A 24,745-nucleotide genomic window follows, 5' to 3' on the forward strand; every position below is an offset into this window, starting at 1 on the left:
GGTCATGGTCCCAGGGTCCCAGGATCAAGCCCCACATCGGGCTTCCTGCTTAGCGGGGAGTCTGCTTCTCCCTCTGCCTCTGTCTTGTGCTTGTGCGCATGCTCTCTCTCTCTCTCTCTCTCTCTCTCTCTCTCTCTCTCTCTCTCTGTGTTTAAAAAAAAAAGAAAGAAAAGAAAACCAAGGGAAAAGGGCCCTGAATCTTGTGAGGTTCTCTCCCACCCTCTGCTTGCCCCTCACCTCTGCCCGTGTGGTCATGTGGCTGCTCACGGGAGGTGGGCTTCTCCCCAGCCCTACCCACTGTGTGCCAGGACGGTGGGCCCGACATCCTGTCCCGAGCCTTTACCTCTCGGCTGGTGAGTCAGGCGCTGCATGGACGGTGTGTGTCAGGGGTTAGGCTTCATTTATAAAACATGAGTTCAGGCCCTTGAGATTTTATTTACATATTTTTTAAAGCTTTAGAGAGAGAGAGAGAGAGCGCGTGCTGCTTACATGGGCAGAAGGGCAGAGGGAGAGGGAGAGAATCTCAAGCAGCTTCCAACACAGAGCCCAGGACCCTGACTGAGATCACGACCTCCCAAATCACGAGTCGGACACTTAACCAATGGAGCCACCAGGCACCCGTATGAGTCCAAGCCTTTTTAAAGCACACAAGTTCCGTTCTGCATAGATGGTTGGATGCTTGCACAGAGGATGTCCCGAAGGCTTGACACATAGATGTCTCCGTGTGTGTATTTAGAATTACGTCTGGCACATCGTAAGAACCGCGAAGGATGAGCTCTCCTTATTCTCCAAGATGCCTTTAAATCCTGTCGGAAGAGTGATCCACGTGTCCTAGTGTGTGAATCCACAGGGAGATTCTGCTCTGCTGTCTGCTGCGCGTATGAACCTTCAGGGGGCATGGAACTGAGCTTCCCGGCCCTTTGGTTGAGTTGTTCGTCCTGGTGTGTGTTCTTGTGCAGCAAATGTTGATCAAACCGCTCCACGCCCTTCGAAGAGGGTGACCTGGAAAGTAACTTTCCAGCGGCTCCCTGGGAGCGTCCTAGTCAACATTGCTGTACAGGCTCAGTGAGTTTCTGTCCTCCAGGTGAATCATCCCCAGAGCCCACATCCCAGGGTGACGGGCTGTGACGAGCCGGGATTTTCATTCTCTGGCTGGCATGGTGCTCTGAAACAGACGGTCACCGTGTAGAACGTCGCTCCTGTCCTCCCATATGGTCTCACCTTGTTCTTCATGATAAAAACCTTTCTGCTTAATTCTGTAAATTATTTTCTGGTCTTGGGTTTGCACAGGTTCCTTGGATGGTATGCTGTGGCAATTTCACCATTTCCTTTTTTATTATTTTGGGTTCGAAGCATGCTTGATTTCCGCATTAACTGAATGGGTTTCAGTGGCGTCCGTGAAGGCAGCTGTTTGGCCGTCATCTTTTCTCCCCTCCACCTGCTTTTGGAATCACGGCTTATTCAGCAGAGAGAAGCTGGGTCCGTGAGGGTACTCATTAGTTCCGGGAGGCCATGTCATTTGAGCTGGTATTCTAGCATGCAAACTGCTTGGTATCCCTAGATTTTAAAGCAAATCTGCTTTCGAAATCCTCCTGGTGAACATAGATTTTTGAGAAGGTGAATTTCCTCCCTAACACAGGTCATCATTTCAGGGTTGATTCTCTGTCCATATGTAGAACAGTGCACTAGCGCTAGGGTCCTTGTATCGCGCGGTCCGTTTGACATCCTACATGAAGTTAAAAAAGGAAAATTGATACTGTGAAATTGAATTGGGGTCAGTAATTTTAAAATCTTTTCTGTCAAGTTGAAGGACAGGGTGGGGAAGCTCGGGAGCACATATTGGTGACTGAGAAGCCTGTGTTCCCTGACTTCCTCCTGCCTCCCTCCTCAAGAGGCCGTTAACAAGCTGTGCGGTGTGAAGGAGGGTCAGCCGACAGCCGGCGTGAAGGAGGCGCATGGAGACTGACATTCATCTGGGACCGAATGAAGGCCTCTCCCAGGAAAGTAGAGGCCATGAGGCCTGTGGGACCAGCTCCCGCGTACTGAGCGACTCGGGCTCAGGCCTCTCCTAGGTGCTTTGTGCACACCACGTCTAACCTAAGCAAGGACTCGTCTTACAAGACAGGGCTGGAGAGGTGAGGCCAGGATTTACGCTCCAGACCCTGGACCCCAGGGCCTCTTCTTCTTTTTAAATTACATTTCTTGACCTTTTTTTTCACCACAAAATCTGTCAGAAAGAAATCAAGGGGTGCCTGACTGGCTTAGTTGGAAGAGCAGCGACTCCTGATCTCGGGGTCTTGAGTTCGAGCCCCGTATTGTTAGAGGTTACTCAAAAGAAAAAAGTAAATTTGGAAAAAAAAAACTGAACGAGACACACACACACGTGTATGTATATATATGTAATAATTTATAATTACAGCAGTATTACTGAGAAGCATATTATATACCTTGTAAAATATGTCAAAAATAGGATATCTAAAGCCTTGGGTAAAAACATAATTTTTTTCAATGAAAACATAACTTCCAACATTCCCCAGAGTATCTTTTTTGTGCTCCCTCTTTCGGACGTCAAAATCGCGAGCTCACGGCATTTCTTAGCTCTGCCCGTGGGGCCCAGTGCCCGCACTTCCCGGGGCCTCCACCCACGGTGTGTGAACGGCCTGCCGTGCTCTCTGGCCTCCCACACCGCTGGGATGTGAACGGCCCAGAAAACAACACCCCGTTTCCCTGCATGGCTCTGGAAGCAGCTGAGAGATGGAAAATCTGCTTGTTACTGGGAGAAGCCCGATGGCTTGACGAGGCGCACATGCGTGGTAACAACTCTAGGCTCGGGCAGGAGGAGCCCCCCCACCCCCAGTGTGGCGGCCTGTGGGCACAGCGGGGCTGAGGCCCCCTCCCCAGGAAGTCCTTTCTCTCATTTGCCTGCTCCTCCCCTTGCCAGGCAGGGAGGACATCAAAACAGGGAAGATCTCCTCCCTCTACCTGGAACCATGAAGGCAGGAGTTTTGCCCATCCTCACCCCAAACCCTAAACACAATTTCTGGTAACTCGTAAGGTCTTTCTGGCTCCGTGGATCCTGCGCAGGTAGGGGCTACAGATCTCCGGGAATGTGGGACCCCTGGTCCCAGGAGAGGTCTGCAGGGTCCCCGCAAGGCCAGGGGGCTAAAGCGGCATCTGGACCGGGGAGCCGCCCTGCTGACGTGCGCCTGCCATCTCCGGGCTCGCGTGCTCCGCCCGGGCTGCTTTTCCGCGCTCGGCGCCGTGCATCTCTCTGCCTCCATCCCTCTCACTAGACTGAGCTCTTGACACATGGGGTTGTGTCTCACGCTCGGCACCCTGCACACCCGGGGATCAGTGGGCGTTTGCGGACCGAGAGGGTCTGACGTTTGCTTCGCTGAGTGACGTGGCACTCCAGACCCTCCTAGATCCGAGCTGGCTCCGTGTCTGCCTCGGCATCACCCCCAGGGTCCTCTGGGAGCGGAGTGCGTGCGTGTGGGGGCTGCTTCCCACCAGCCTTCCTGCTTCCTTGGCTCCTACCCACGTGGCCGCGGGGACCCACATTTTCTTGACATGACCCTGCAGCCTCCTTTGCTTTGCTTTTGCTGGGGGTCCCGAAGGCGCTCTCTGCGCGCTGAGATGCTCGGTGGAACTTGGCAGAACCGTGAGGCGGCGCATTTCTCCGCATTGGACGCGTGTGACGCACGGATGTGGTGGCTCCCTGGACCAGCTGTCCCCCGGTAAACCAGCCAAGTCCAGGCAGAAGGGAAGCAGCTTTCCGAGTCCCAGGGAATTCTCCTCCTCACAACCCTCACAACCCCCTCCCATCTGCTTACCGCAGACTCGGAGGCACGTGGGCCCCCCGCGCACAGAGGGGCGCTGTGGCTTTTCTCTCCTTTCCCTTCTGAAGACGACAGTGCTCGGCGAGGGGACGGTGTCCACGTTATATCGAAAGATGGGGTCGTGAGAGCATAGCCGGGTCGAAACAGGGTCTGATCGTGGGGTTCGGTCCTGGATCTGCCACTGACAGTCCGGGAAGTCCTTTGCAGGCGTTGACTCCATGGCACGCGAGTTCTGTCCCCTGACATGGTTGCCCATCAGCCTCCTTCTTGGAAACTGCTGCGAGGCCCTGGGGTTTTATCACCTGACGATGGCTTGAGACCACCAGGCCAGGACTGGGGACCCGGGTGGGGTCAGTTAGTGCTTGGTGCTCCAGGCCATCTAGAATGCTTTGTTCACAGGACGGTAACATTAGGAAGGTTCTTCACAAAGTTAAAGCTGACACATGTCTCCAGTCCTTCGACGTCCCTCGCAATCCCGTTTCGCTGTGTCAGGTTACCTGCCACCAGAAAGTTCCAGCTCCTCTGACTCAGATCCCTTTGGCCACTCCTTCAGTCTGCTCCCTGTGGAGAGAGAAGGGGCTGCTCTAGCAGGAATGTCCCAGAATGTCCCTGGTTACTCTATGTCCACGTCCCTCCTCGAGAGCAGAGACAGAGGCTCCTGCCCCCCTTTGTGCCGTTGTCAACACGGAAGTTAAAATCACTCTGCCCTCCAAAGCCCTGTGCTCAGCGCTTGCCCTGTTTTGTTTCATTAAACATGGAAGCATCTCGTCTCTGTCCATTGCTGGGCTGGGCGCTGGGATACGACGATTAAACTCTTGCCTTTCAGGATCCTGGTCACTCAGAGTCTGTGCATCCAATCAGGAAATGCCAGCCACCATCCCGGTCGCTGGTGTAAGACAGGCCGTGACATTTTTCTTCCCATCTGCCGCGTCGAGTGCAGGGCTGAGTGTTCAGTGAGCGTTAACTGAAATGTGTCCATTTAATTTCTGACAAATCAGAAGGTTGATTGTTGAGTGAGGACCTTATATTTGGAACAAATACATTTTTAGTGCTTCCATTTATAGAATGTCTTCACCTAAATTGTTCCAATTCGTTATTACAACCCAGCAAGGTAGACGTCATCCCCATTTTACTGATGAAAAATTGAAATTTGGAACTGACTTGAGTGTGGTCACATAACCAGAAAATCGAACTGTGATTTAAACCCGAGTCTTGGCTTCCTGGCCCCACACCCTCTTCACTGTGTCAGAGCCCCCTCCTTGCTGGCCTAAATAGGCCTTACTAGATCCATTTCACTTGGTTAGTGAGGTTTTTAGGGGGTGGATAAGGATGGAAACTCACATTGAACCAAGTTACTGCTTCTTCCTGCCCATCTAGGTGCTCTTTCCAGGGGATATTTTATGAGAACATTCCTCTGTAACAGACGTCCTACTTCTTATTGCTGGTTTTATGGCTACCTTTGGGGCGTGAGTTTTGTCCGTCTTAATTAACGGCAAACCACTTTATTGCTGTATTTCTTAGTAGTCATCAGATGTGTGCATAGTGGGTAGCAGTTGAATGGATTAATACTTGAGTACCCTGAAATAGACTTCTGTTTTTGCAGCTTGCCAAGAATATTGGGAATGCAGGCTTTAACGAGATTATGGAGTGTTGCCTTCCAGCTGAGGACTCCGTCAAACCCAACCCGGGCAGCGACATGTAAGTATGAAACTTACATTTTCTGAGCAAAGACTGGCTTGTACCTGAGCCCGAGAGACAGGAGAACAACAAGCCTGGGGTATCCCAGTGGTTGCTTCTTTAAGGAATAAATCAGCCCGAGTGTTTTTTTGTAAGTCACCTTCTCGGGTGTCCAGATAAAATTTGGGTGTGACTGGTTTTCTGAGGAAGAAGCCACAGGCAGGAAGCTTTGGCCGATGCTGTACGTCTGAGGATGAACAGCGAACGGGTCACCCCCTCGCCTTCTGCCTCAGGGAAGTTCTCTCTCCTCTTCTCTCCGCATAAATTCTCAGCCTCTGGGAGGACTAGTTGTCATAGAGACGTGACTACGTGTCACTTTCTTTCTCAGGGTCCTTGCAAATGTGGAGTGTTTTCTTCAGCAGGAGTGTTTTTGGTTTTGTTTTACTGTTGACACAAAACCCGACTGAGAAGCTTTGATGCATCACCCTGCACCCTGGGGTCTCAGCACACGAGCATAACCACCCAGATCACACTGGGGTCTCAGCACACGAGCATAACCACCCAGATCACACTGGGGTCTCAGCACACGAGCATAACCACCCAGATCACACTGGGGTCTCAGCACACGAGCATAACCACCCAGATCACAGTGGGGTCTCAGCACACAGAGCATAACCACCCAGATCACACTGGGGTCTCAGCACACGAGCATAACCACCCAGATCACACTGCTCATTGAGAGTCAGAGGGAGATGCAGCTGGTCAGGGCCGTGGCTGGCCTGTCGGCTCTGGGCGGCTGGGGCGAGGTTACAGGTCTGTTGCGACGGAGTGGGGGCAGACGGAAGGGAGGGGCGTGTCCCCAGGGCAGTAAAGTGCCTTCGGGTGGTGAGCCTGGATCCAGGTGTTGCAGCAGGAGAGGAGGAAATGAGAAAAATGTTTTAAGGGAGAGTAGGAAAATTCATTTACCGAGACAGCGTCGCCCTTGGAAGAAGCTTGAGAGGGCACGGACGGCACAGGTGCTCCTAAGGGACGTGAGCGAGGACAGTGACCCGCGCTTGAAGGGAGCTGCTGCACCTGGGAGGCCGCGCACAGGCCTGCTCCAAAAGCTGAGAACTTGGGTGTTTGTAACCCGTTTGTTGTGACGTGTCCCTGGGAAGCTGAGGTTGTAGGCTCTGGCTTTCACACTGAGGTGAGGTAACTTAGTGCAGTTAGACAGCCTCGACCTGTCAGGGTGTGAACCCCGCCCCGACAGTCAGCTCTCCGGTATCTGAGACGAGCACTCGGTGAGCGTGGGCTTAGAGTCGGTTCCCACTGGAGTCTACAGCGGCTGTTCGTGCTGTAGCATTTCTGTGAGGTTGGATTCCAGGCACGAGCCGCTGTCCTCTCTGGATGAAGAGCTGAGCTGCAAGTCTGTTTTCTCACCCAGACCTGGAGAGGCAGCTGCTCCCCGATGGCGGGACCTGGGCAGGCTTGTGGGCTTCTCGGAGCCTCTCCTCTAACCTGAGCAGGAGACCACGCCCCCTGCTCCCCGAGCCATCGGGATGCTCGTCGGTGCGGGTGAGGCCACCCCGGCCCTTCGGTGCTGTTGGCAGCCTGTTTGCTGGCCGTGGGCGGACAGTGGAGGCACCGTGAGTGCTGCACGCCCATCCCGCAGACCCCAGAAACTGAGGGTGTTCGCAGTTCGGGTTTCCCCCAGAGTTTCTCGGGGCCAAGCCAGCTCTTCCCGGCATAGCTCGAAGACCCAGCTTAGTAAAGGACACTCCAGGGTCCTCGACGGCACATTTAGTCTGGCCGATACCTGCGCTCAGAGAGAAGGCACCGGCCTCCTGGACTGCTGTAATAGTGATCGACTGTGAACAAAGTGTATGATAAAAGCGGACAGTTTGTTTCTTCCGGGGCTAGATGATTCTGAAAGGTGAACACTATCTGCTTCACATCCTTCCGTATAAGCGTTTTGTCTGCATTGAGAACCCCCCAGTTTGGCACAAATGAAAGAGAAGTTTAGCCCTCCCCCTCTTTCTTCCCCCCAAAACGAGGGCGGATGGCCAGCGTGATGGCAAAATGCCACCTGCTTTCCTACCTGCTCAGGTGGAATTGAGTGCTGGGCTCTCAGCTCCTGTAGCATTTGGCTCTGTTTTAAAACCTTTCATCCAGGGCGCCTGGGTGGCTCAGTGGGTTAAGCCTCTGCCTTCAGTTCACATCATGATCTCAGGGTCCTGGGATCAAGCCCCACATCAGGCTCTCTGCGCAGCAGGGAGCCTGCTTCCCCATCCCCCCGCCTGCCTCTCTGCCTACTTGTGATCTCTGTCTGTCAAATAAATAAATAAAATCTTAAAAGAAATTAAAAAAAATAAAACCTTTCATCCCACTTCCTACCATACTGAGGTATTGGTACCCAGTTCTCTGAGAAATTGCATCTTCCTAGCTTTTGTATTTCCTGCCCCAGCGTGTTGCTTGTGGGGGTTCAGTGCATACTTAGTGAATGGCCGAGTCAAAGCTGAACTCCCAGCTCTGTGGCTAAACAGGCTGGCATTCACTTGCACGTGAGAAGGCGTGTGCCATTGCTGGCTTGATCTCAGGAGAACACGCCATCTGCAGATAAATCTGTTAAAAGGGAAACCAGAAACCCTCTAGTGGCCTGTGAATCCCCAGATTTTGGATGGGGGTATGCCAAGAGAGAAAGGGGTGGAAAGGGGGAAGCAGGCGGGTTAACGTCTGCTTACAGAGGCCGCGCTGCTTCTCCTGTGTGACTCGGGACCCTGACACAGGCCCGTCCTTCAGAAGCACGAGAAACCTCTCCTGAACGCGGGCCAAAAGTGTTGTTATTCTAAGTTCACCGCTTTTCTCCAAAAGTTGAAGCCTTTCCAAAAAGCAAGCGATGGGGAGGGGATCAGCACTGACGGAGGGAACTTCCCTCACAAAGCCATGGAGCACGGCAGTGCATAAAGCAGGTCTGTGCCCGGACTTGGGGAACGATGACCTTCAGGGGACATGGAGCTCTGGACGGATGAATAACACATAAAAAAATAAGTAAAGGGGCCAGTATCTCTCTAGCTCCTTCCCAGAGAGGTGGGGGGGGTCACCGTGGTGATGGTCCCACAAGGATTATTGAAGCTCCCTAAACCTTGATGGCCATCTAGACCAACCGCTCATCATAAGAGACCGGTAGAATTTGAATCACTGTCAGATACGGCCTGTCGTCAGGCTCAGGAGGTCACTGAGCTGTTCCCTGCGTGCCACACTGTGCTAGGAGGCCCCCTCGGGGAACTTGCCTGCTGCGTGAGGAAACAGAATTTCATGTCCCTCTGTAGACTTCAAGTTGACTTCTCTGTAAGGTGGAGACAGAGTTCATAGCCTTGGTATGGGGACCAGTGGGACTACACGTGTCAACTCGACCTGTAAGCCCACAGCGGTGCACGTCTGTGAGGGGACACACATAAAGTTAGCACAGTACTCACAGTCTGCATTTCACAGACACCTTAGGTCATCAGCAGTGGGGAGCGATGCCCCAGCTACCCTCTCGGACCCTGAAGGGGACTGCTCACTCCTGGCCCTGGGCCACTGCAGCCCGGCCCCTGGGTGCTGACCTGAGGGGCTTGGTGACTGGTTGCAACAGCAGAGGCAGTTGGCACAGCCCTGGTGGCAGGATGGTGGCGGGTTGGGAGCTGAGAAGAGCTGACCGGGTTCCATTTGGCACCACAAGCCCGTTCATTCCACGCTGGTATTTCTAGAATGCTGTGCTCCATGCCTAAATGTGCTCTCTCACGTAACCTGCAGCAGCCCTGTGAGCATGTGTTGTCACGGAAAGGGCTTTGCACGGTGACCTCGATGGGAGGCGACAGAGCCCGTCTGAGCAGCCATCCAACCGAGAGCCTGGGCTGTGCCGTCTCTCAGAGCCGACTGGGAAGGCCCTGGCTTTCCCTTCAGCGCCCCCTCGCCCCGCCCAACTTTCTGAAACTTCAGGGCACTTCACTTTCCAGAAAAAGTAGTTCCTAGAAAGGAGCCAGGACTTGATCCTGTCATGCCATTCTCCTTGTGTCTCTGTACATCTGTTGGCTAAAGTTAAGTTTTTGTAGTGTTGGTGGAATTTCATTTTTGCTGACCTGATTTTTTTCTTTTTCTTTTTTTATTCTTTTTTTAAATTATTTTTATTAACATGTAATGTATTACTTGCCCCAGGGGTACAGGTCTGTGAGTCACCAGGCTTACACAGTTCCCAGCACTCACCATAGCACGTACCTCCCCAACGTCCATCACCCAGCCACCCTGTCCTGACATGCTTTTTTCTAACAGATTGATTGAAATACAGTTCACGTGCAAACAGTCCAGCTGTTTAAGTGTCTGTTCAGTACTGTTCAGCGTGTTCACAGAGTGTACCTGCGTCACGGTGATTTTATTTCAAGATTTTGTTTACTTGAGAGAGAGAGAGAGAGGACGAGCAGGGGGTGGGGCAGGGGGAGAAGCGCCCGCTGAGCAGGGAGCCCGGCGCAGGACTTGATCCCAGGACCCAGAGATCATGACCCGAGCTGAAGGCAGATACTTCACCAACGGAGCCACCCAGGCACCCCATCACCACGATTTTAGGACATTTTCATCCCCCTGAAACCAAACCCCTGCACCTATTAACCAGCAACACCCTCCCCCGCCTCCCACCGCAGGCCCTGCTAACCCACCTTCTGTCTCCAGAGACTTGCCTCTTCCCAGCATCCCATGGACACAGCATTGTACAGTGTGTGGCCTCGTGGGGCTCCTCTGACTCGGAGTAGTGTTTTCAGGGCTCAGCCACGTCGCGGACCGCCCGTACTCTGTCCCCTGCACGGCTGTGTGGAGAGAATGCATTTTGTCTGTCCATTCACCAGCTGGTGCATTTCTGGATTGCTCCTTGACCTTCTCACCCAGTGGCCACAGGGAAGTTAGCATTATTCACAAATCCTCTCCACGCCTTTTATTGTTCTGCTGTTTCTTCTTAAGGTCCTTGCAGTAAAATGCGGAGCCCACCTGGCCAGGAGCTGCTGTCTTCTTGCTCCCTATCTTTGAAGTTCAGCAGCAAGTCCCAGGGTCCTAAGGACCCACCACGTGCCCTGCAAGTGTCAGTGCGCACGTTTGTCACAGTTCCATGAGGGGGCGTGCTACACACTTGCACCAATAAGACTTGATGCCTCCAGAGATGGGGTGCTTGTCCCGTCGATGTGGTGGGGGCGGGATTTGAACCTGTGCTGCTCTTGGCTTCCCAGAGTTGCTGCCATTCCGTGCTCTGTGGGGAGGTAGAGTCTGTGAACGCCGTGCCACGGAAAGGCCAGAAAATAGACCGCGGAGACTAGCAGTTTGTTCTGGTTCACGAGACCTGTGGTGCGTGCCTTTCCTGCCAGGCACGGTGCCCATGACCCAGGAGATCGCATCTTCCCCTTGTGGAGGACCTCCCGGCCTGCCTACCCGGGCGAGCTCCCGTTGGCCCCTGAGTAAGCCCCAGGCACCCTGCACCGGGCCTTGAGGCCTCTTGGGTCGGAAACTGGCAGATGGCGGCGCCTCTTCAAAGGGCTCCAGGTGTCACTGGACATAGGCGCCGCCACGGTCACACGGCGGCTCCCTTCCTACCCGCCAGCTCGTCCCTCAAGGAGGGGCTGGGCAGGATTTTTAAAAATGGTTCCTGATGATTGAAGGTTAGATGTTTGAATAGAGGCCCTCAATCGTTTACAAGGCAGTTATGCTCGATTTCAGGAATGCCAGAAAGGACTACATTACTGCCAAGTACATCGAGAGGAGATACGCAAGGAAAAGGCACGCAGATAACGCAGCAAAGCTTCACAGCCTTTGCGAGGCCGTCAAAACAAGAGATATTTTTGGATTACTCCAAGCGTATGCTGACGGTGTGGATCTTACAGAAAAAATCCCGCTGGCCAATGGACATGTAAGAGTGCGGCCTGCTCCCTCTCAAGAAAGAGGAGAGAGCGGGGGGAGTGGCAAGGCAGAGTAATCAGAAATGCTGACACAGTGGGATAGTTCTCTGAGGAAAGATAGCATCGAGTTCTAGGGTGGTTTATTCTTTTTTTATTACCTTTTTTTTTTTTTTAAACATATAATGTGTTACTAGCCTGAGGGGTACAGGTCTGTGAATCCTCAGGCTTACACACTTCGCAGTGGGCGGTTTATTCTCAAACCAAAACTAGAACGCCAGCCCCGGAAGGAAAGGCCAGTCCTGGGTGGGGAGGGATCGACCGGCGCGAGGTTCTGTCTCCGGTGAGTGGAGCTCCAAACTCAGTAGCAGCTGCCGGGCCTCCCTGGGAAGGAGAGCCCCCCCAGCCTGCGCCCTCCTCCCTGAGAGAGGATGGAAGAGGGACACCTGCTGGTTGCCTGGGAAGACCTTGTCGAGAGGGGAGGTCTCGTGGTGGGGTGGGATCTCACTGTCAGGATCGAGTCCACAGGAAACCGGTTACCAGTGTCCCGGGTTGGCAGGTATCCTAATTCTCTTCCGTGGGTGACTTTGGAGAGACACACACGCAGTCCCATGGAAGCTCCTTGCCGTCGCAATGAAGGCGCAGGGAGCTGTGCTGCGGCCAGAGCACGGCAGGGACTGGGGGAGTGGGTGGCCCTGACTGGCCGGGCAGGCCAGGCAGGCGGCTCCGGGACACGCCCCTCTTTGCCCCCTGTTCCCCATTGCATGGATATTGCTTTTGCCTCTTGCTCTCTCACCCACCCACCTACCTGAGACAGCCCTCATCGGGTCTGCCCTCTCCACCTGCCAGAACTCACTTTCAGAAAAGGCATTGGGGTCAGGTGTCCCCTCGTTTAAACGGAAGGCAGTGTGGGCATCGTGCCGACAGCCCTGGGTGTCTGTGTGGAGTAGAAAACGCAAACCCACGTATCAGACACTGCGTGCGGGAGGCCTGGTGTCCTTGAACGAAAGGGCCCCCCCGTATGTTGTTGGTTCTGGGATAAGGACCTAGAGATTGAGGGGACTCTGAGATGAGACCCTGAATTTCTTGCTACTTACTGTGGAGGAAGGAGGACCAGTCTTGAAATTGCACGTCCCAAGGGCAGAGTTTCCTCTGGAGACTAAGGGGGCCGTATGTCTTAGAGATTAATGTTTTGAAAGAAAGAATAAAAGGCTTTCAGAAGAGAGATAGACGATTTCACTGACACTGGACACAAAACTGAATGCTCCCCTTGGGATTCTGGAATGTTTCTGTTTGGTCTCCAGGAGCCAGATGAAACTGCCCTCCATCTTGCGGTCAGATCGGTGGACCGGACTTCTCTCCACATCGTAGACTTTTTAGTTCAGAACAGGTAGGTGTTCTGAAGTTAGGGGAGCCACTTGATTTTATTTCCTGGTGTTTCCAAGGAAGGATTAGGTTCCTGCCTTATTATGTGGCCAAGATGCTGGGATTTTTTTCCCAGCCTTGAACTTGAACTGTGGGGCAGGAAAAGAACTTCCAGGAGTGGGCTATTAGAGCGTAGTCCCAAAAAAGTCCTCGAGTGTGAAGACAGAGACCCTTCTTGGTACCTGCAAGACCTGTCCTCTAGCATCTGGGACTCAGGAGCTATCAGGCTCGTACATCTGAATCCTGGGCCCTGGGGGACTATCTGTGGCCTCCACATGCCCACACCCGGTGTGCACAGAGCCATCCCCATGCTTAGCCCTCAGAGTGTCTCACTGGACCTAGGCAAGTGCCCTGAGTAATGGGGACAGTAAAAGGGACGCACAGATCCATACTGGGACCACCCACGTAAGGTAGGATTGTAAACCTCATCACTGGACTGTGGGCATTTTGTTTGGTTTGAAAAGTTGTTTCTGTTTTTTAATTAGAAGTTCCCTTTCAAGAATGTGTGTGCCTGCTTACCCGGGCTCCGTAGTCCTGTCAGGTGCATTCTGCCCTGGGTACGGTGCCCGCCTGGGGCAGCAGGCCAACCAGAGAGGCCCGGCCTGGTGTATCTTGACTCCCTGATCACGGTTTGGGGTGTGTGGAGGGGGAGGTGCTGGTCGAAAGCCACTGAAATTGTGCCAAACAGAGTGGAAAATTCCACCTGCCAAAGCAAGGTCATATTTTGCATTTTGGCTTTCTCTGCTGTTCCTGGGGGAGGATATGGCCAGGGGTAGAGGAGCTGGAGGCAGGTCAGCAGTTTGCCGGACTCCGTGGAAGCCACCCTCTGTGGAGCCTGGACGCCCGCTGGCGCCTGGCGTCGCAGTGGCTCAGCGGACCGTGGATGAAACAGCCCCGTGATGCCATCCTCCCTCAGCGGAAACTCTTGGAGTGTGAGAAGGGAAATCCTGGTTTCTTCTGGAGTAGAAGGAGGGCAGCAGGAAGAGGGGAGAGATCAGATGAGGCGCATTTTCCCCGAGGGTGTAGCATGTTCTGTTTTGACGAGAGCAGCGGGTATCATCTGGGACTGTGCCCCCCGCCACGTGTCCTTCCACGGGCCACAAAGCGCCACGGTCCCTCCTGCTCAGAAGGACAGCCACGTTTCAGGGCTGCGTCCCCCAGTAGGCTGAGTGGCTTTGTTGTAGGAGCGCAGTGTCTTCTGGGGTAACCCGGTCTTGTGTTTTACCAGAAGAGCTTTCGAGATCGCAGGACTGCCCCCCCGGATGTCTGCAGGGCAGCCCGGGGCCCACAGACACCCAGGCGTTGGCACGTTCTGGGCTTTGGAAAAGTGGCTCTTCCCTTCCTGGCAAGAGTGTCAGCAATAGGATGGAAAAAAGCTCTCGCTGGCCTTCTGCGGGACAGGATGGCAAGTCCCACAGGCTTCCTGAGACCCAGACGGACACTTCAGGCTCTGGGCGCTGATGGGGAAGCTGGAGGGATGCCGCCGTTCGGGGCTGGCACAGGAAGAAGTAGGCTGAGCCCCCCTCAGCCCTCGCTCAGCAACAACATGGTGCCCGGTTCCGGCCTTCGCGCTCTTGTTGCTGGTTCCCTTCGGGCCTCACGCCGGGACCCCCCCACCCGTGCAAGCCGGGCCGGTGGCCTGTCCCACCACCTTGGAGGATTGCGAGAACTCTGCCGCGCCGTGATTCAGTGGCTCGATGCCTGTCTTGCTCACTTGCCCAGGCCCGTCCCAGGCCAGGCAGGGCTGGTCCCCTGGCCTGTGACTCACCGATCTTTCTCTTCCTCGGTCCCTGTTCTTGGCCAGCGGGAACCTGGATAAGCAGACGGGGAAGGGCAGCACGGCCCTGCACTACTGCTGCCTGACGGACAACGCCGAGTGCCTGAAGCTCCTCCTGCGGGGGAAGGCCTCCATCGAGACCGGTGAGTGAGCGGCCGCCTGCCTGGCCATCCGGCCTGGGCTCCCGTCAGCCAGGGAGACCCACATCCTGCCCTCTGAAGTCGGGGGGCCTCGCCTGCGTGCTCGCCAACGCTGCTATGGTCCCCTATTGGTCAGCGGGTTCCCTCCATCTGGGACGTAGACTTTTCCTCATGGGCAGGCATCATAGAGATTATGAGAGGCAGAGCATGGGCCCTGCACAAATTCCTCGTGCTGAGGTGACCTTGAATGAGGTTTAGGACATTTCACCCTCCTCTTTAGAGCCCCACCCAGGATCAGGCTTAACCCCTTCCTGGCTCTGGGTGGGAGGTTTACCGGGCGGTGGGGAGTCACTGTTCACTGCCCATCTTGGCACCGAGTCTCCTCCACAAGGGACCTTGCTGGGTCTTTGTCCCTCCCTCTACCAGGGGACCCTGATGCGCTGGCAGCCGCCCGAGGGCAGGCAGCTGTGATTGGGCCATGGGGAAGTGTTTTGTTTTGTTTGTTTGTTTGTTTGTTTTAAAGATTTTATTTATTTGATAGACAGAGATTGTAACTAGTCAGAGAGGCAGGCAGGGAGAGAGAGGAGGAAGCAGGCTCTCTGCTGAGCTCGATCCCAGGACCCTGGGATCATGACCTGAGCTGAAGGCAGAGGCTTTAACCCACTGAGCCACCCAGGCGCCCCGAGGAAGTGTTCTTGAAGAACCATTGAACAGAGCAAAGGACAGAAAGAAGGCACAAACCTGCTTCAGCCAAGTTTCTTTTTTCTTTTTTTTTTTTTTTAAAGATTTTATTTATTTGACAGAGAGAGATCACAAGTAGACAGAGAGGCAGGCAGAGAGAGAGAGGGAAGCAGACTCGCTGCTGAGCAGAGAGCCCAACGTGGGACTCGATCCCAGGACCCCGAGATCATGACCCGAGCCGAAGGCAGCGGCTTAACCCACTGAGCCACCCAGGCGCCCCTCTTTTTTTCTTTTTTAAGTTAATAGCCAAACCTTGCTGATGGAGGCTTATTTGGAAGAAAATACACAATTTCAGATTCACAGACTGCTGAGGAGGGGTTCGGTTCTGCTTCTGTGGTCAGCGCAGACTGTCTTAAAATCTTGCCGACCGTACGCTGCTGTAGTGTTTTAGGATGGGGAGACTGGTCGGGCCTCCCTGCCCCACACTGCAGCTCACTTCCGCTTAGCGCTGCCTCCCTCTGTCTTCGTAACTGCCTCTTTATGTCAGACCTCTGCTTGCTTTAGCCGTAACACCTTCGTGTGTTGCCCTGCCTTTTAGCCAACGAGTCGGGAGAGACGCCCCTGGACATTGCCAGACGCCTCAGGCACGAGCACTGCGAGGAGCTGGTGAGTCTCCCTCCGGCACGGATGGGGTGAAGGCGCCCTGCCTGGGCCGGGGAGGGGCCCTGCCTTCCGGGAGGAGGGTCTTTCCACATTTGGACCCTAGACGGGACCAGCAGGAGAAAGCGTACTCGGGGAGTCCTTTGAGAGGAGGGGACCACACCCCCCCTCGTAGTGATGCTTGGAACACAAGTTGGAATTTGCTGGTTGGACACGTGGCTGGTGGCCATGGCATTGCCTGGGGCAAATGGAGCAGAGATCCGGAGGCCACCGCTGCTCTGCCCCTTCTCTGGAGTCTCTGAGCTGCCAGCCCTTCCCCGTGCGGCAGCATCCAAGGCTGGCGTGCAGATTTCATTCCCCAGTCTCAAATTATCTGGATTGTTCTGCACCATCTTTTCCTGTTCCGTTCTAGAAGGAGGGGCAGTGCAGCCAGTGGACAGAGCCCACAGGGTCAGGCAGCATAGGGGCTCCCGCCGGGAGCTGAGGAAGTCATGCCCGTGTGAACTCTCCCACTGGTTCCGTATTTGTAAGGCAGAGTCCGCTTTACCGGTTCCGAATTAGCATCCTGCTAATCGAACCAACAGTGACTGCTGTGGAAGGGTAGGAGAGTGAGGGGTACGATCTGCTAAACACTTGATATCCACTGATTTCATCCTGATAGCCCTTCTGACTTGGTTTCTCCTGTTAGCTGTATTTTACAGATGAGGAAACAGGCACAGAAGGGTTAAGGAACTTGCCCAAGCTCACACAGCTACTCTCTGGCTGGGGAGAGAGTTAAGGGCTAAAATGCTAAGACTCCCACTGAGTCTAACAAATTCGCTTCTCTCCTGTTACCTCACATGGAATTGGGTATCTGCCTTCCTTGAAAGAACGGCAAAAATACTCACATCCTTGCTCTGCGGGCCTTAATCTCCTGTGCGGGCCGGGCGGTGCTGGTTTCGTTAGTGACACGTACAATGTCCTCCATTGAGTTTTGCTCCCACGTGTGCCCGTCAGCACCTGCAGGCCGGCCATTAGCCTTTACATCTCCAGTAGCCCTGGCTTGCGCACGGTGCTTTACAGTTTACAGAGCGCTAAATGGGCGTTTCAGGGTCCTCGGTGAAGGTAGGGAGTGGGGTCTCAGTCGGCTGGCCTTGCCCTGAAGGGTCTCTGCCTCCCCTCTCCACACCTTCCGCCACCACCCATGGGTGCCCGGCTCACGGGCAGCAGCGCCGACAGCGCTTCCTCTTTTCAGCTGACCCAGGCCTTGTCTGGGAGATTTAACTCGCACGTCCACGTCGAGTACGAGTGGCGATTGCTCCACGAAGACCTGGATGAGAGCGACGACGATGTGGACGAGAAATTGCAGGTCGGTGCCGGGCTGCAGATCGTCGGGGAGGTTGTGATGGGCTTCGCTCCGAGCAGGGTGGACCCCAGAGTGTGATTAGGGCGCAAAGTGGTTTTGTACAAAACGTCGAGTTAACTCTTGGCTCCAGTTGATCTCAGTAGCTGGTTTTGCCTGTCCCACAGCTGTGCCCGCCTCCCAGCCCCTGTGCGTGTGGATGGACGGGAACGTTACTTGGGTCATCGTCAGCCACTCACCTTTAGATTTGAGGGAGAGATATTGGGGAGGTGGGGGCTTTGTTTCTAGTGGGATTTAGAGGAAGCCCCGTGCCATGGATATGATAAAGAGCCAGGGGTCCCCAGTACCACAAATCAAGCTCAACTCGTTGATCTTTAAAGCCTTCACTGGAATTAAATGACCGTTAGAGCTCTGGGTCCAACTTTCTCCTGTATCAGATTGGGTCATGGAAGCTTCAGGAGAGGTTGACTCAGCCACGGTGAAGCCAGTAGTTAGAGACCAGCTTGAGGCCAGAGGGCGCTGGCCTCCGAGTCCAGCTCCCTGCTCATGACACTCTACCCAGCACATTTGGGGGACCCGTGGCAGGTTACCATCTTCACGTGGGTCTCAGAGCTTAGTCACACCCCAGCAGACTGACTCCAGAGCCCGCCTTCCCAGCTGCTAGGAAATTTGTGGGGAATGCCGTGTCACCTTTTCTATGTTTGCTGTAGGACTCGAATGTCCTGAGGTGCACTGACGATGTCTGATCATACACATATGTGGCATTTCCAGAACCTTGACTGTCCTTGTCTTTGGTTCCGTTAACAGTCACACTTGCTGTTTCTTTGACTGAGAAACTCCTCCACCGAGTTTGCTGTAAAATGGTGTCCACGTAGAAGAGTGGACTATCGTTACACTTACCGATCCTAGAAAAAGGTTGGAAATAATCAGCCCAGGTCAAGCCGACACAGCTGGTCCCATGGTCCTCTTAAGAGTCTGACAGCAAGAGCTCGCACTCTTCCTCCCCCTCGCTCTGTTTCCAGCAGAGGGAATTATAGTTCATACGGCCTTGGGCTTTGTTGGATTTAAAATACGTGTGAAGAGAACTAGCCATCAGGTTCTGCGGAGCTCAGTGGAGTTTGAGCCATTGGGTTGGCCAGAGCCTTGAGTGGGCAGGTGGCCCTGCGAGGGGCAGGGTGGTATGACAGCCAGTACTGTTTCTGCAAGCCCCGGGGGCTGTGCGAGAGGAGCACAGTTCTACCCACTGAAAAGATGAGGGGTCGGGTCAGCAAGGTTAAAGTGGTTACTCAAGATCGTAGCTCTTAGAATGAAGCTGATACTGGAAATGAATTAGATCTGGTTTACCCGAGTCCTGATTTCATGGGGAGCAAGGGTCAGCAAACCGAAAGGATCAAATAATTAATATTTCAGGCTTGTGGGTCTTTACTGCAATGACTCGGACGTGCCAGTGGCTTGAAAGCAGCCACAGACAATATATTAAATGATCAGGCACGACTGTGTTCTAATAAAACTTTATTTATAAAAACAGATGGTGGCCCACGGGCCATGGTTTGCTGATCCCCGAGTTAGAGGAATCTCGAGTCGTCAGTTCATTTGGGAAGAGCACCTTTGTCCCCGGAACTTGGCGCCCAGCTGTTGGGGGTTGGCTGTGGCGGGGTACTCGGTTGGAAGTGTGTTTACAAACAGGAAGTGCGGTGGAAACAGATGTAGGTTAAGATAACGCTGGTGAGTGAAGGTGAAACGGGCTGTGTTCTCAGTTCTTCCCAGAATGGTGACTTGTAAATGACAAATCATAGCGTTTGCAGGGTGGGTGGGGAGGGGTGTCTCCATGAAGAGACACGATAAGAGGAACTTTCAAATCTCGCAGTTCTCACGTTGCAGTTGAGAGCCCAAAACGCACCTGCCCAGGTAGCCGTGGTGTACACGAGGCGGTCGCCCGTGGCCTGGACGCTGTGACTGAGAAGTCAGTGTGTGTGCGTTTCCCACCCTTCTGCAGCCCAGCCCCAGTCGGCGAGAAGACCGGCCCGTCAGCTTCTACCAGCTGGGCTCTGGCCAGCTGCAGTCCAACGCCGCGTCCTTGGCCAGAGACGCTGCCAGCCTGGCCAAGGACAAGCAGAGGCCCTTCGTGCCCAGCATCTTGCAGAATGAGACGTACGGCGCGATCCTCAGCGGCAGCCCGCCTCCCACCCAGCCTGCGGCCTCCAGCACCTCCGGCGCCCCCCCACTGCCCCCACGAAACGTTGCCAAAGGTACTGCAGGGCCGTAGCTCGGAGGGCGTGGTCTGGTGTTTTCTTTGGGAAGTTTACAACTGCCATGCTCCTGCTAGGTCTTTTGTCTTAGAGTTCTGTTGTGGGTACCCTAAAGGAGCCCTTCGTTCTTAGGGTGCTGAATGGTGGTAGAGCGTCGGACTTGATCCTTGTTCTGGGCAGAGGTGTGGCATCTGCGAGTCATGTGGGGAGTGCGGGGACTCCCCAGGGCAGGCCTGAGGTGGGTGGCTCGGCTCATGATGCTGGTCCTGCGAGACGTTTTCCTGCAGATCTTCTTTCTGTTCCTTTTCTCTCTGCTTTTACCACTCACTATCCCCCGCCCCGCCTGCATTCTCTCCTGTTTCCTTTCGCCCAGCCTGCAGTCAGCCAGCTTGTGGTGCCTCTGATTAAGTTTTACCTGTAATCCCCGTGAAATGGAAGGTAACAAGAGCTAATTTGGGGAACGATACTCAGCTACACTCACTTTAGTTGCTTGGTGCTAGCAGAATGAGTTTGACTCAACAGATGCTTGTTTTTCTTTTTATGAAAATGGAGACTGAGGCCCCCAAAACTTAAGTGAGTTTCCCAGGGCTGAGGGCCAACCGATCCTTCTGCTCCTTGAAGGCAGTCAAGGCATGAGCACGGGACAAGGCATGAGCACAGCTCCTGGCCAGTGGCCTCTTGGGGGCATCCCAGGAGAGGGAGGGCCAGAGCCCACAGGGTGTGGTGTCCGGGCTCTGTGGCTGCCGTGGGCCTCTGCTGGTCCAGAAAGAGGTCCTGCAGTGCACTGGGCCCGCGGTGCTCTCTGGGAGGGGGTGTGCCTGAAGGTTGTGGCTTGGGTGGGGAAGCAAATACGGCAGCTGCCATCCGCCGGCCCTGTGTCTCACCCCCCACGTGATCCTGCCTCCAGCACCCAGGGAGGTCTCTCAGGGAGGCCAGAGAAGGCTGATGGGCCTGTTGTTTAGGTCACTGACTCATACCCCCAGGAATGAGTCCCTGAGAGGAGAGCAGGCACGGCCCAGGCCAGGCCCAGAAACAGCCGCCTCACCTCCCTGTACAGGCCACGGCCCCTGTGTGCCCACACCCCAGGCAGTGCCACCCCGGGCTCGAGGGGGCCATTCCTGAGCAGGAGAGAAGCTGCAAGGCCACGTTCCGTGGCTGCCCTCCTCCCTGTCACCTCCTTGCACTGACTGGGAGGGGCCCAGGGCGGCTGAGGGCAGCAGCCACGGTCGGGTCCTTGTGGGGCCTCTTACTGTCTCCGCAGCCTCCCCATACCCTGTGTGCGTGGATTAATTTTGTAAGGTCAGAGCTGAAGTGATGTGGTCCCCTCCACCCCGTTAGTGGCTTTTATTGACTTGTGTCATGGGAGGAAGATTCTATTTTGCTCTGTTCGTCATGTAAAAGGAACAGAAAACTGTTCAATTTTTTTCCTTTTTTTCTTTTGCTTTTGGTTTTGTAAAGTCTTAGAATGAGAGGGTTTGGGATTTTTTCTTACTTTTTTTCTTCTTTACTATCTCTGTGGTTAGCTTCATGTCCTCCTTTGATGGTGTAAATAATCCTTCATCCCAGTAGCCCTGCAGAGAGTCCCCGTTCTTGTCCATCTAGGCCACACCTGACCCTGCAGCGAGTCCCGCCCAACAAAACCACAAAGGGAGTTAGCATTGCACGGCCCGCACCAGGACGGACCTGGGCACAGCAGAAATGCCCCATGCGAGTGCGCCCACATTCTCCCCAGGCCTGGCCCCCTGTGAGGGCTACGCACAGCCTCAGACACAGGTCACCCCTGTGCACGGAGCTCCGTGGGGGCAGAGGAAGGACAGCGACCTCGGCGCTGCTGTCTCTCCCGTGTGTCAGCTGAGCCTCCCGGGTGTCATGCATACTGGCTTTTAGCCAGAAAGGTTTGCAGGAGGTGGGGAGCCCTTCACCTGTCTCTGTCTGCACCCTTCTGTCCTCGCGCTCTGAGAACACATGCTCCCCGGGCCAGGGAGGGACGCGCACAGCCGTGGGAGCCTACAGCCCGAGCCCCGTGCTCGGGACATCACTGTGGCTATTTGTTTCCCTCTTCAAACCATTATTTCTATTTGAAAAAGAAAATCAAGACTGTGAAAACCAGCTGGTAATTCACCCAGAAGCATCCTTGGTCTGGTCCGTCTATATCGTCCGGATGCCAGAGACAGGAATTTTTTTTAAAAAATCAGGATTCTGTTTGTGGTCTTAACGCTGTTCTAGAAGGGTCATGCTGACCATGTTGCGAGTGAGAGGATCAATAATGCAGTGTTCTGTTTCTGTTTTTGTTCTGTGCTTGTGCGTGCCTTCCTGTGCGTGTGCGTGCGTGTGTGTGCATGCGTGCGTGTACACGTGCGTGCGTGTGCAGTTCAGACCGCCGCCTCTGCGACCGCCCTGTGGAAGACAAACTCTGTAAGTGTGGACGGTGCAAGCAGGCAGCGATCTTCGTCAGATCCGCCAGCTGTCCATCCACCGCTGCCCCCTCTCCGCGTGACATCTACCAGTACGTTCTCGCCTTTTTCCTTTCTTGCCAGTGATCTGGATGGCTGGGGGGTGCTTTCGGCAGCCACGTGGGGAGAGCTGCGAAGCCGCACGCCCACAGGCAGACGCTACCCGGAGCCCGGCCCCGTGCGTGCCCCTGGCAGCCCCTCCAGCCGCCCTCCCGGGCCACAACCTGCTGTCTGTCCCACACCCTCGCCCCCGGGGGGCCTCCACGCTCTCCTCTGTCTTCCCCAGCCCTTGAGCTACGCTCCGTCCTTTCCTGCCAGCCCAGGGCTTCACTTCCTCTGGCCATTTGGTGGTTCTCGGTATTGGGGCACAGTCATGTGGATGCTATCTGGTTTGTGTTTTTCTCCGATGTCAACACGTGGGTGAAAGGCCCAGGGCTGGGGGGAGGGGGCCGGGGCAGAGGAATGTCTTCACGGGATCAGTGACAGCCCTGAGCCTGTCCCCTTCCTGCTCCGCGTGGCTGGGCTGTGGCAGGAGGAGCTCCGGCCTCTCGGGCAGGGCTCGGAGAGCAGCAGGTCATACCCGGCTTGTTCCCGTGGGTTTTAACCTAAGCAGCCAGCCCAGCGGCAGCTGCAGACAGGGCCGTGTGCGCGTACGCAGGGGGCCTGCGAGGCTCCCGGGGTCCCTGACCTGTCCTGAGCATGGCGGCAGCATCAACAAGGATGGGGCGCGAGGACACTGGATCTCGGGGGGCAGCACTAATGTTTGTCACAGAGGGGCAAGCGGGAAAAGGAGCCTGGGGCTCAGGGCCCAGCTCCCTGCCTTACCAATTCTCTAAGTTTCCGAGTCTGTGGAGAAACAATTACCTCTTTGTCCTGCTGCTCCGCTCACAGACTGTGGAGGCTTTCCTGTTAGTTCTTTACAGGCCTCTGCGATTGCCCTACTGGAAGCCTGGTGGAATGGGGAGGACCCATCGCTCAGTTGAGGACCCAGCTCGCCTGGGGCCCTGGGGAGGGACCAGGGGCAAGACCCTGCCGCGGTCTCTCCAGGTCTCAGGGTGGCTTCCCCACAGAGGAAGATCCTCATGGGCTCATAGAAGCATTTTAATCCTAACCTAAGGCTTAGAAGGACTCTGTGCCAATACGGTTTTCTAAAAATCTACAATGAAAGGAGGATGTTTTCCCTTATGAAATCACCGTTTAAAAAAAAAAAACAAAGGAAGCCCTTAGCAGAGAGCCTCTGATGAGAAGGCTGGGGATGGGACGAAGCCTGACCCTCTGTATTCCTCTCCTTTTCTCTTTCCACAGATCCCCTGGCTCCCACACCGCCCCCTCCAGTAGCAAAAACGCCCAGTGTGATAGAAGCCTTGAGCCAGCAGAGCAAGCCGGCCCAGCCCGGGATCCAGCTGAACAAGGCGCCGCCCCCGCCCCTGCCGCCCCAGCCGCCCAGCCGCCTCCCCCAGAAGAGGCCTGCCCCTGGGTAACCGCCTGCCTTCATGCCCCCCCAGGGTCTGGCCGAATTGCCATCCTTGCTTCCTGCACTCTGGGAGCTTCCAAGTGGCAGTGGTCCCATTACTTCATCTGCTGAAATTTCTGGGCAGACATTAGAAATCTCCAGCGCTCCTGCGGTGTAACATTGGACTCAGCTGTCACCTGACGAATTCTTCAGGGTCAAGTGTCTTAAAAATAACTTACCAAGCATGTTTTTTACTTGTAATAATTTCACACAAATGTAGATCTTAAATCCACATAGTGAATTTAGACTGTTCGGGAGACACTGGTTTTGGGGAATTAAGGTCGAGATGCTGGGCCTCTACTTGCAGTTCAGAGCTCACGCACAAGGTTATCTTGCTTCCTCTGCGGTGTGGGGCGTGATTTCCTACAAACTAGGATGTTCTCGTGCATCAACACGGCACACCCAGCACGATCGGAAAGTGAGCAACGGCGCGTCACTACTTCCAACCCTCGCGCCCCCAACCTCAGGCTTGCCACTTGCAGACAGAGCGGGATCCAGTTCATGGTCTCCGGCTGGATCCTGATGGTGGGGAATGGTTTCTTTTAGTGGCAGTGATTTTTCGAAGCCAAGATCTGAGTGCTTCCTGTGCTCATGGCTCTCGGACGGTTGCCGCTCCCAGGCAGGCCCCCGGGGTGGTCAGAACCAGGGATACATATAGGAGTATGTGTAGGTGACCATCCGTGTAGATACACACTTAGGAAGACGTTTATCTCTGTATTTCTGTCTTGTCTTGAAGTCCATGAGCTCACACTGTCTCCCATTTCAAACCACACCCAAGACTTACTGACCTAAGACACAACCATTTATGATCTCCCAGATGTCTGTCAGGAATTTGGATCAGCAGAGTGAGGGTAGCTTGTCTTTTCTCCACAAGATCTGGAGCCCTAACTGAGAGGTCTCAGAGGCTGGGCATAGCTCAGCACAGAAAGTGACTCGAAGGCGACAGGCCCATTCCCCTCTCTGCTCCGCGCATCTGGTGGTTGCTGCTGGCTGTCAGCTGGGGCTCTTGGCTGAAATACTTACCCATACATGGCTTCTCCATGTGGCAAGAGCTTCCTCAAGTCATGGTGGCTGGGCCCAAGCACGAGTCCCAAG

General features: G+C 54.7%; 1 protein-coding gene across 4 annotated transcripts in view; it reads left to right on the top strand.

The window, feature by feature from the left end:
* Nucleotides 1–24,745, top strand: part of ASAP2 (ArfGAP with SH3 domain, ankyrin repeat and PH domain 2) — a 170,072-nt gene that overhangs the window by 136,116 nt on the left and 9,211 nt on the right. For 2 of the 4 annotated variants that reach the window (XM_045979582.1, XM_045979583.1), the window contains 9 exons: nt 5,443–5,537; nt 11,235–11,424; nt 12,715–12,800; nt 14,640–14,755; nt 16,032–16,099; nt 17,328–17,441; nt 19,432–19,684; nt 22,056–22,190; nt 23,443–23,614. In XM_045979582.1, coding sequence (XP_045835538.1) covers nt 5,443–5,537; nt 11,235–11,424; nt 12,715–12,800; nt 14,640–14,755; nt 16,032–16,099; nt 17,328–17,441; nt 19,432–19,684; nt 22,056–22,190; nt 23,443–23,614 — 1,229 coding nt within the window. The remainder of the gene's footprint in view (nt 1–5,442; nt 5,538–11,234; nt 11,425–12,714; nt 12,801–14,639; nt 14,756–16,031; nt 16,100–17,327; nt 17,442–19,431; nt 19,685–22,055; nt 22,191–23,442; nt 23,615–24,745) is intronic. The other 2 variants (XM_045979584.1, XM_045979585.1) reach the window with 1 other exon arrangement.

Source organism: Meles meles, chromosome 15 (genome assembly GCF_922984935.1).
Source record: "Meles meles chromosome 15, mMelMel3.1 paternal haplotype, whole genome shotgun sequence".
NCBI classification, from domain to species: Eukaryota; Metazoa; Chordata; class Mammalia; order Carnivora; family Mustelidae; genus Meles; species Meles meles.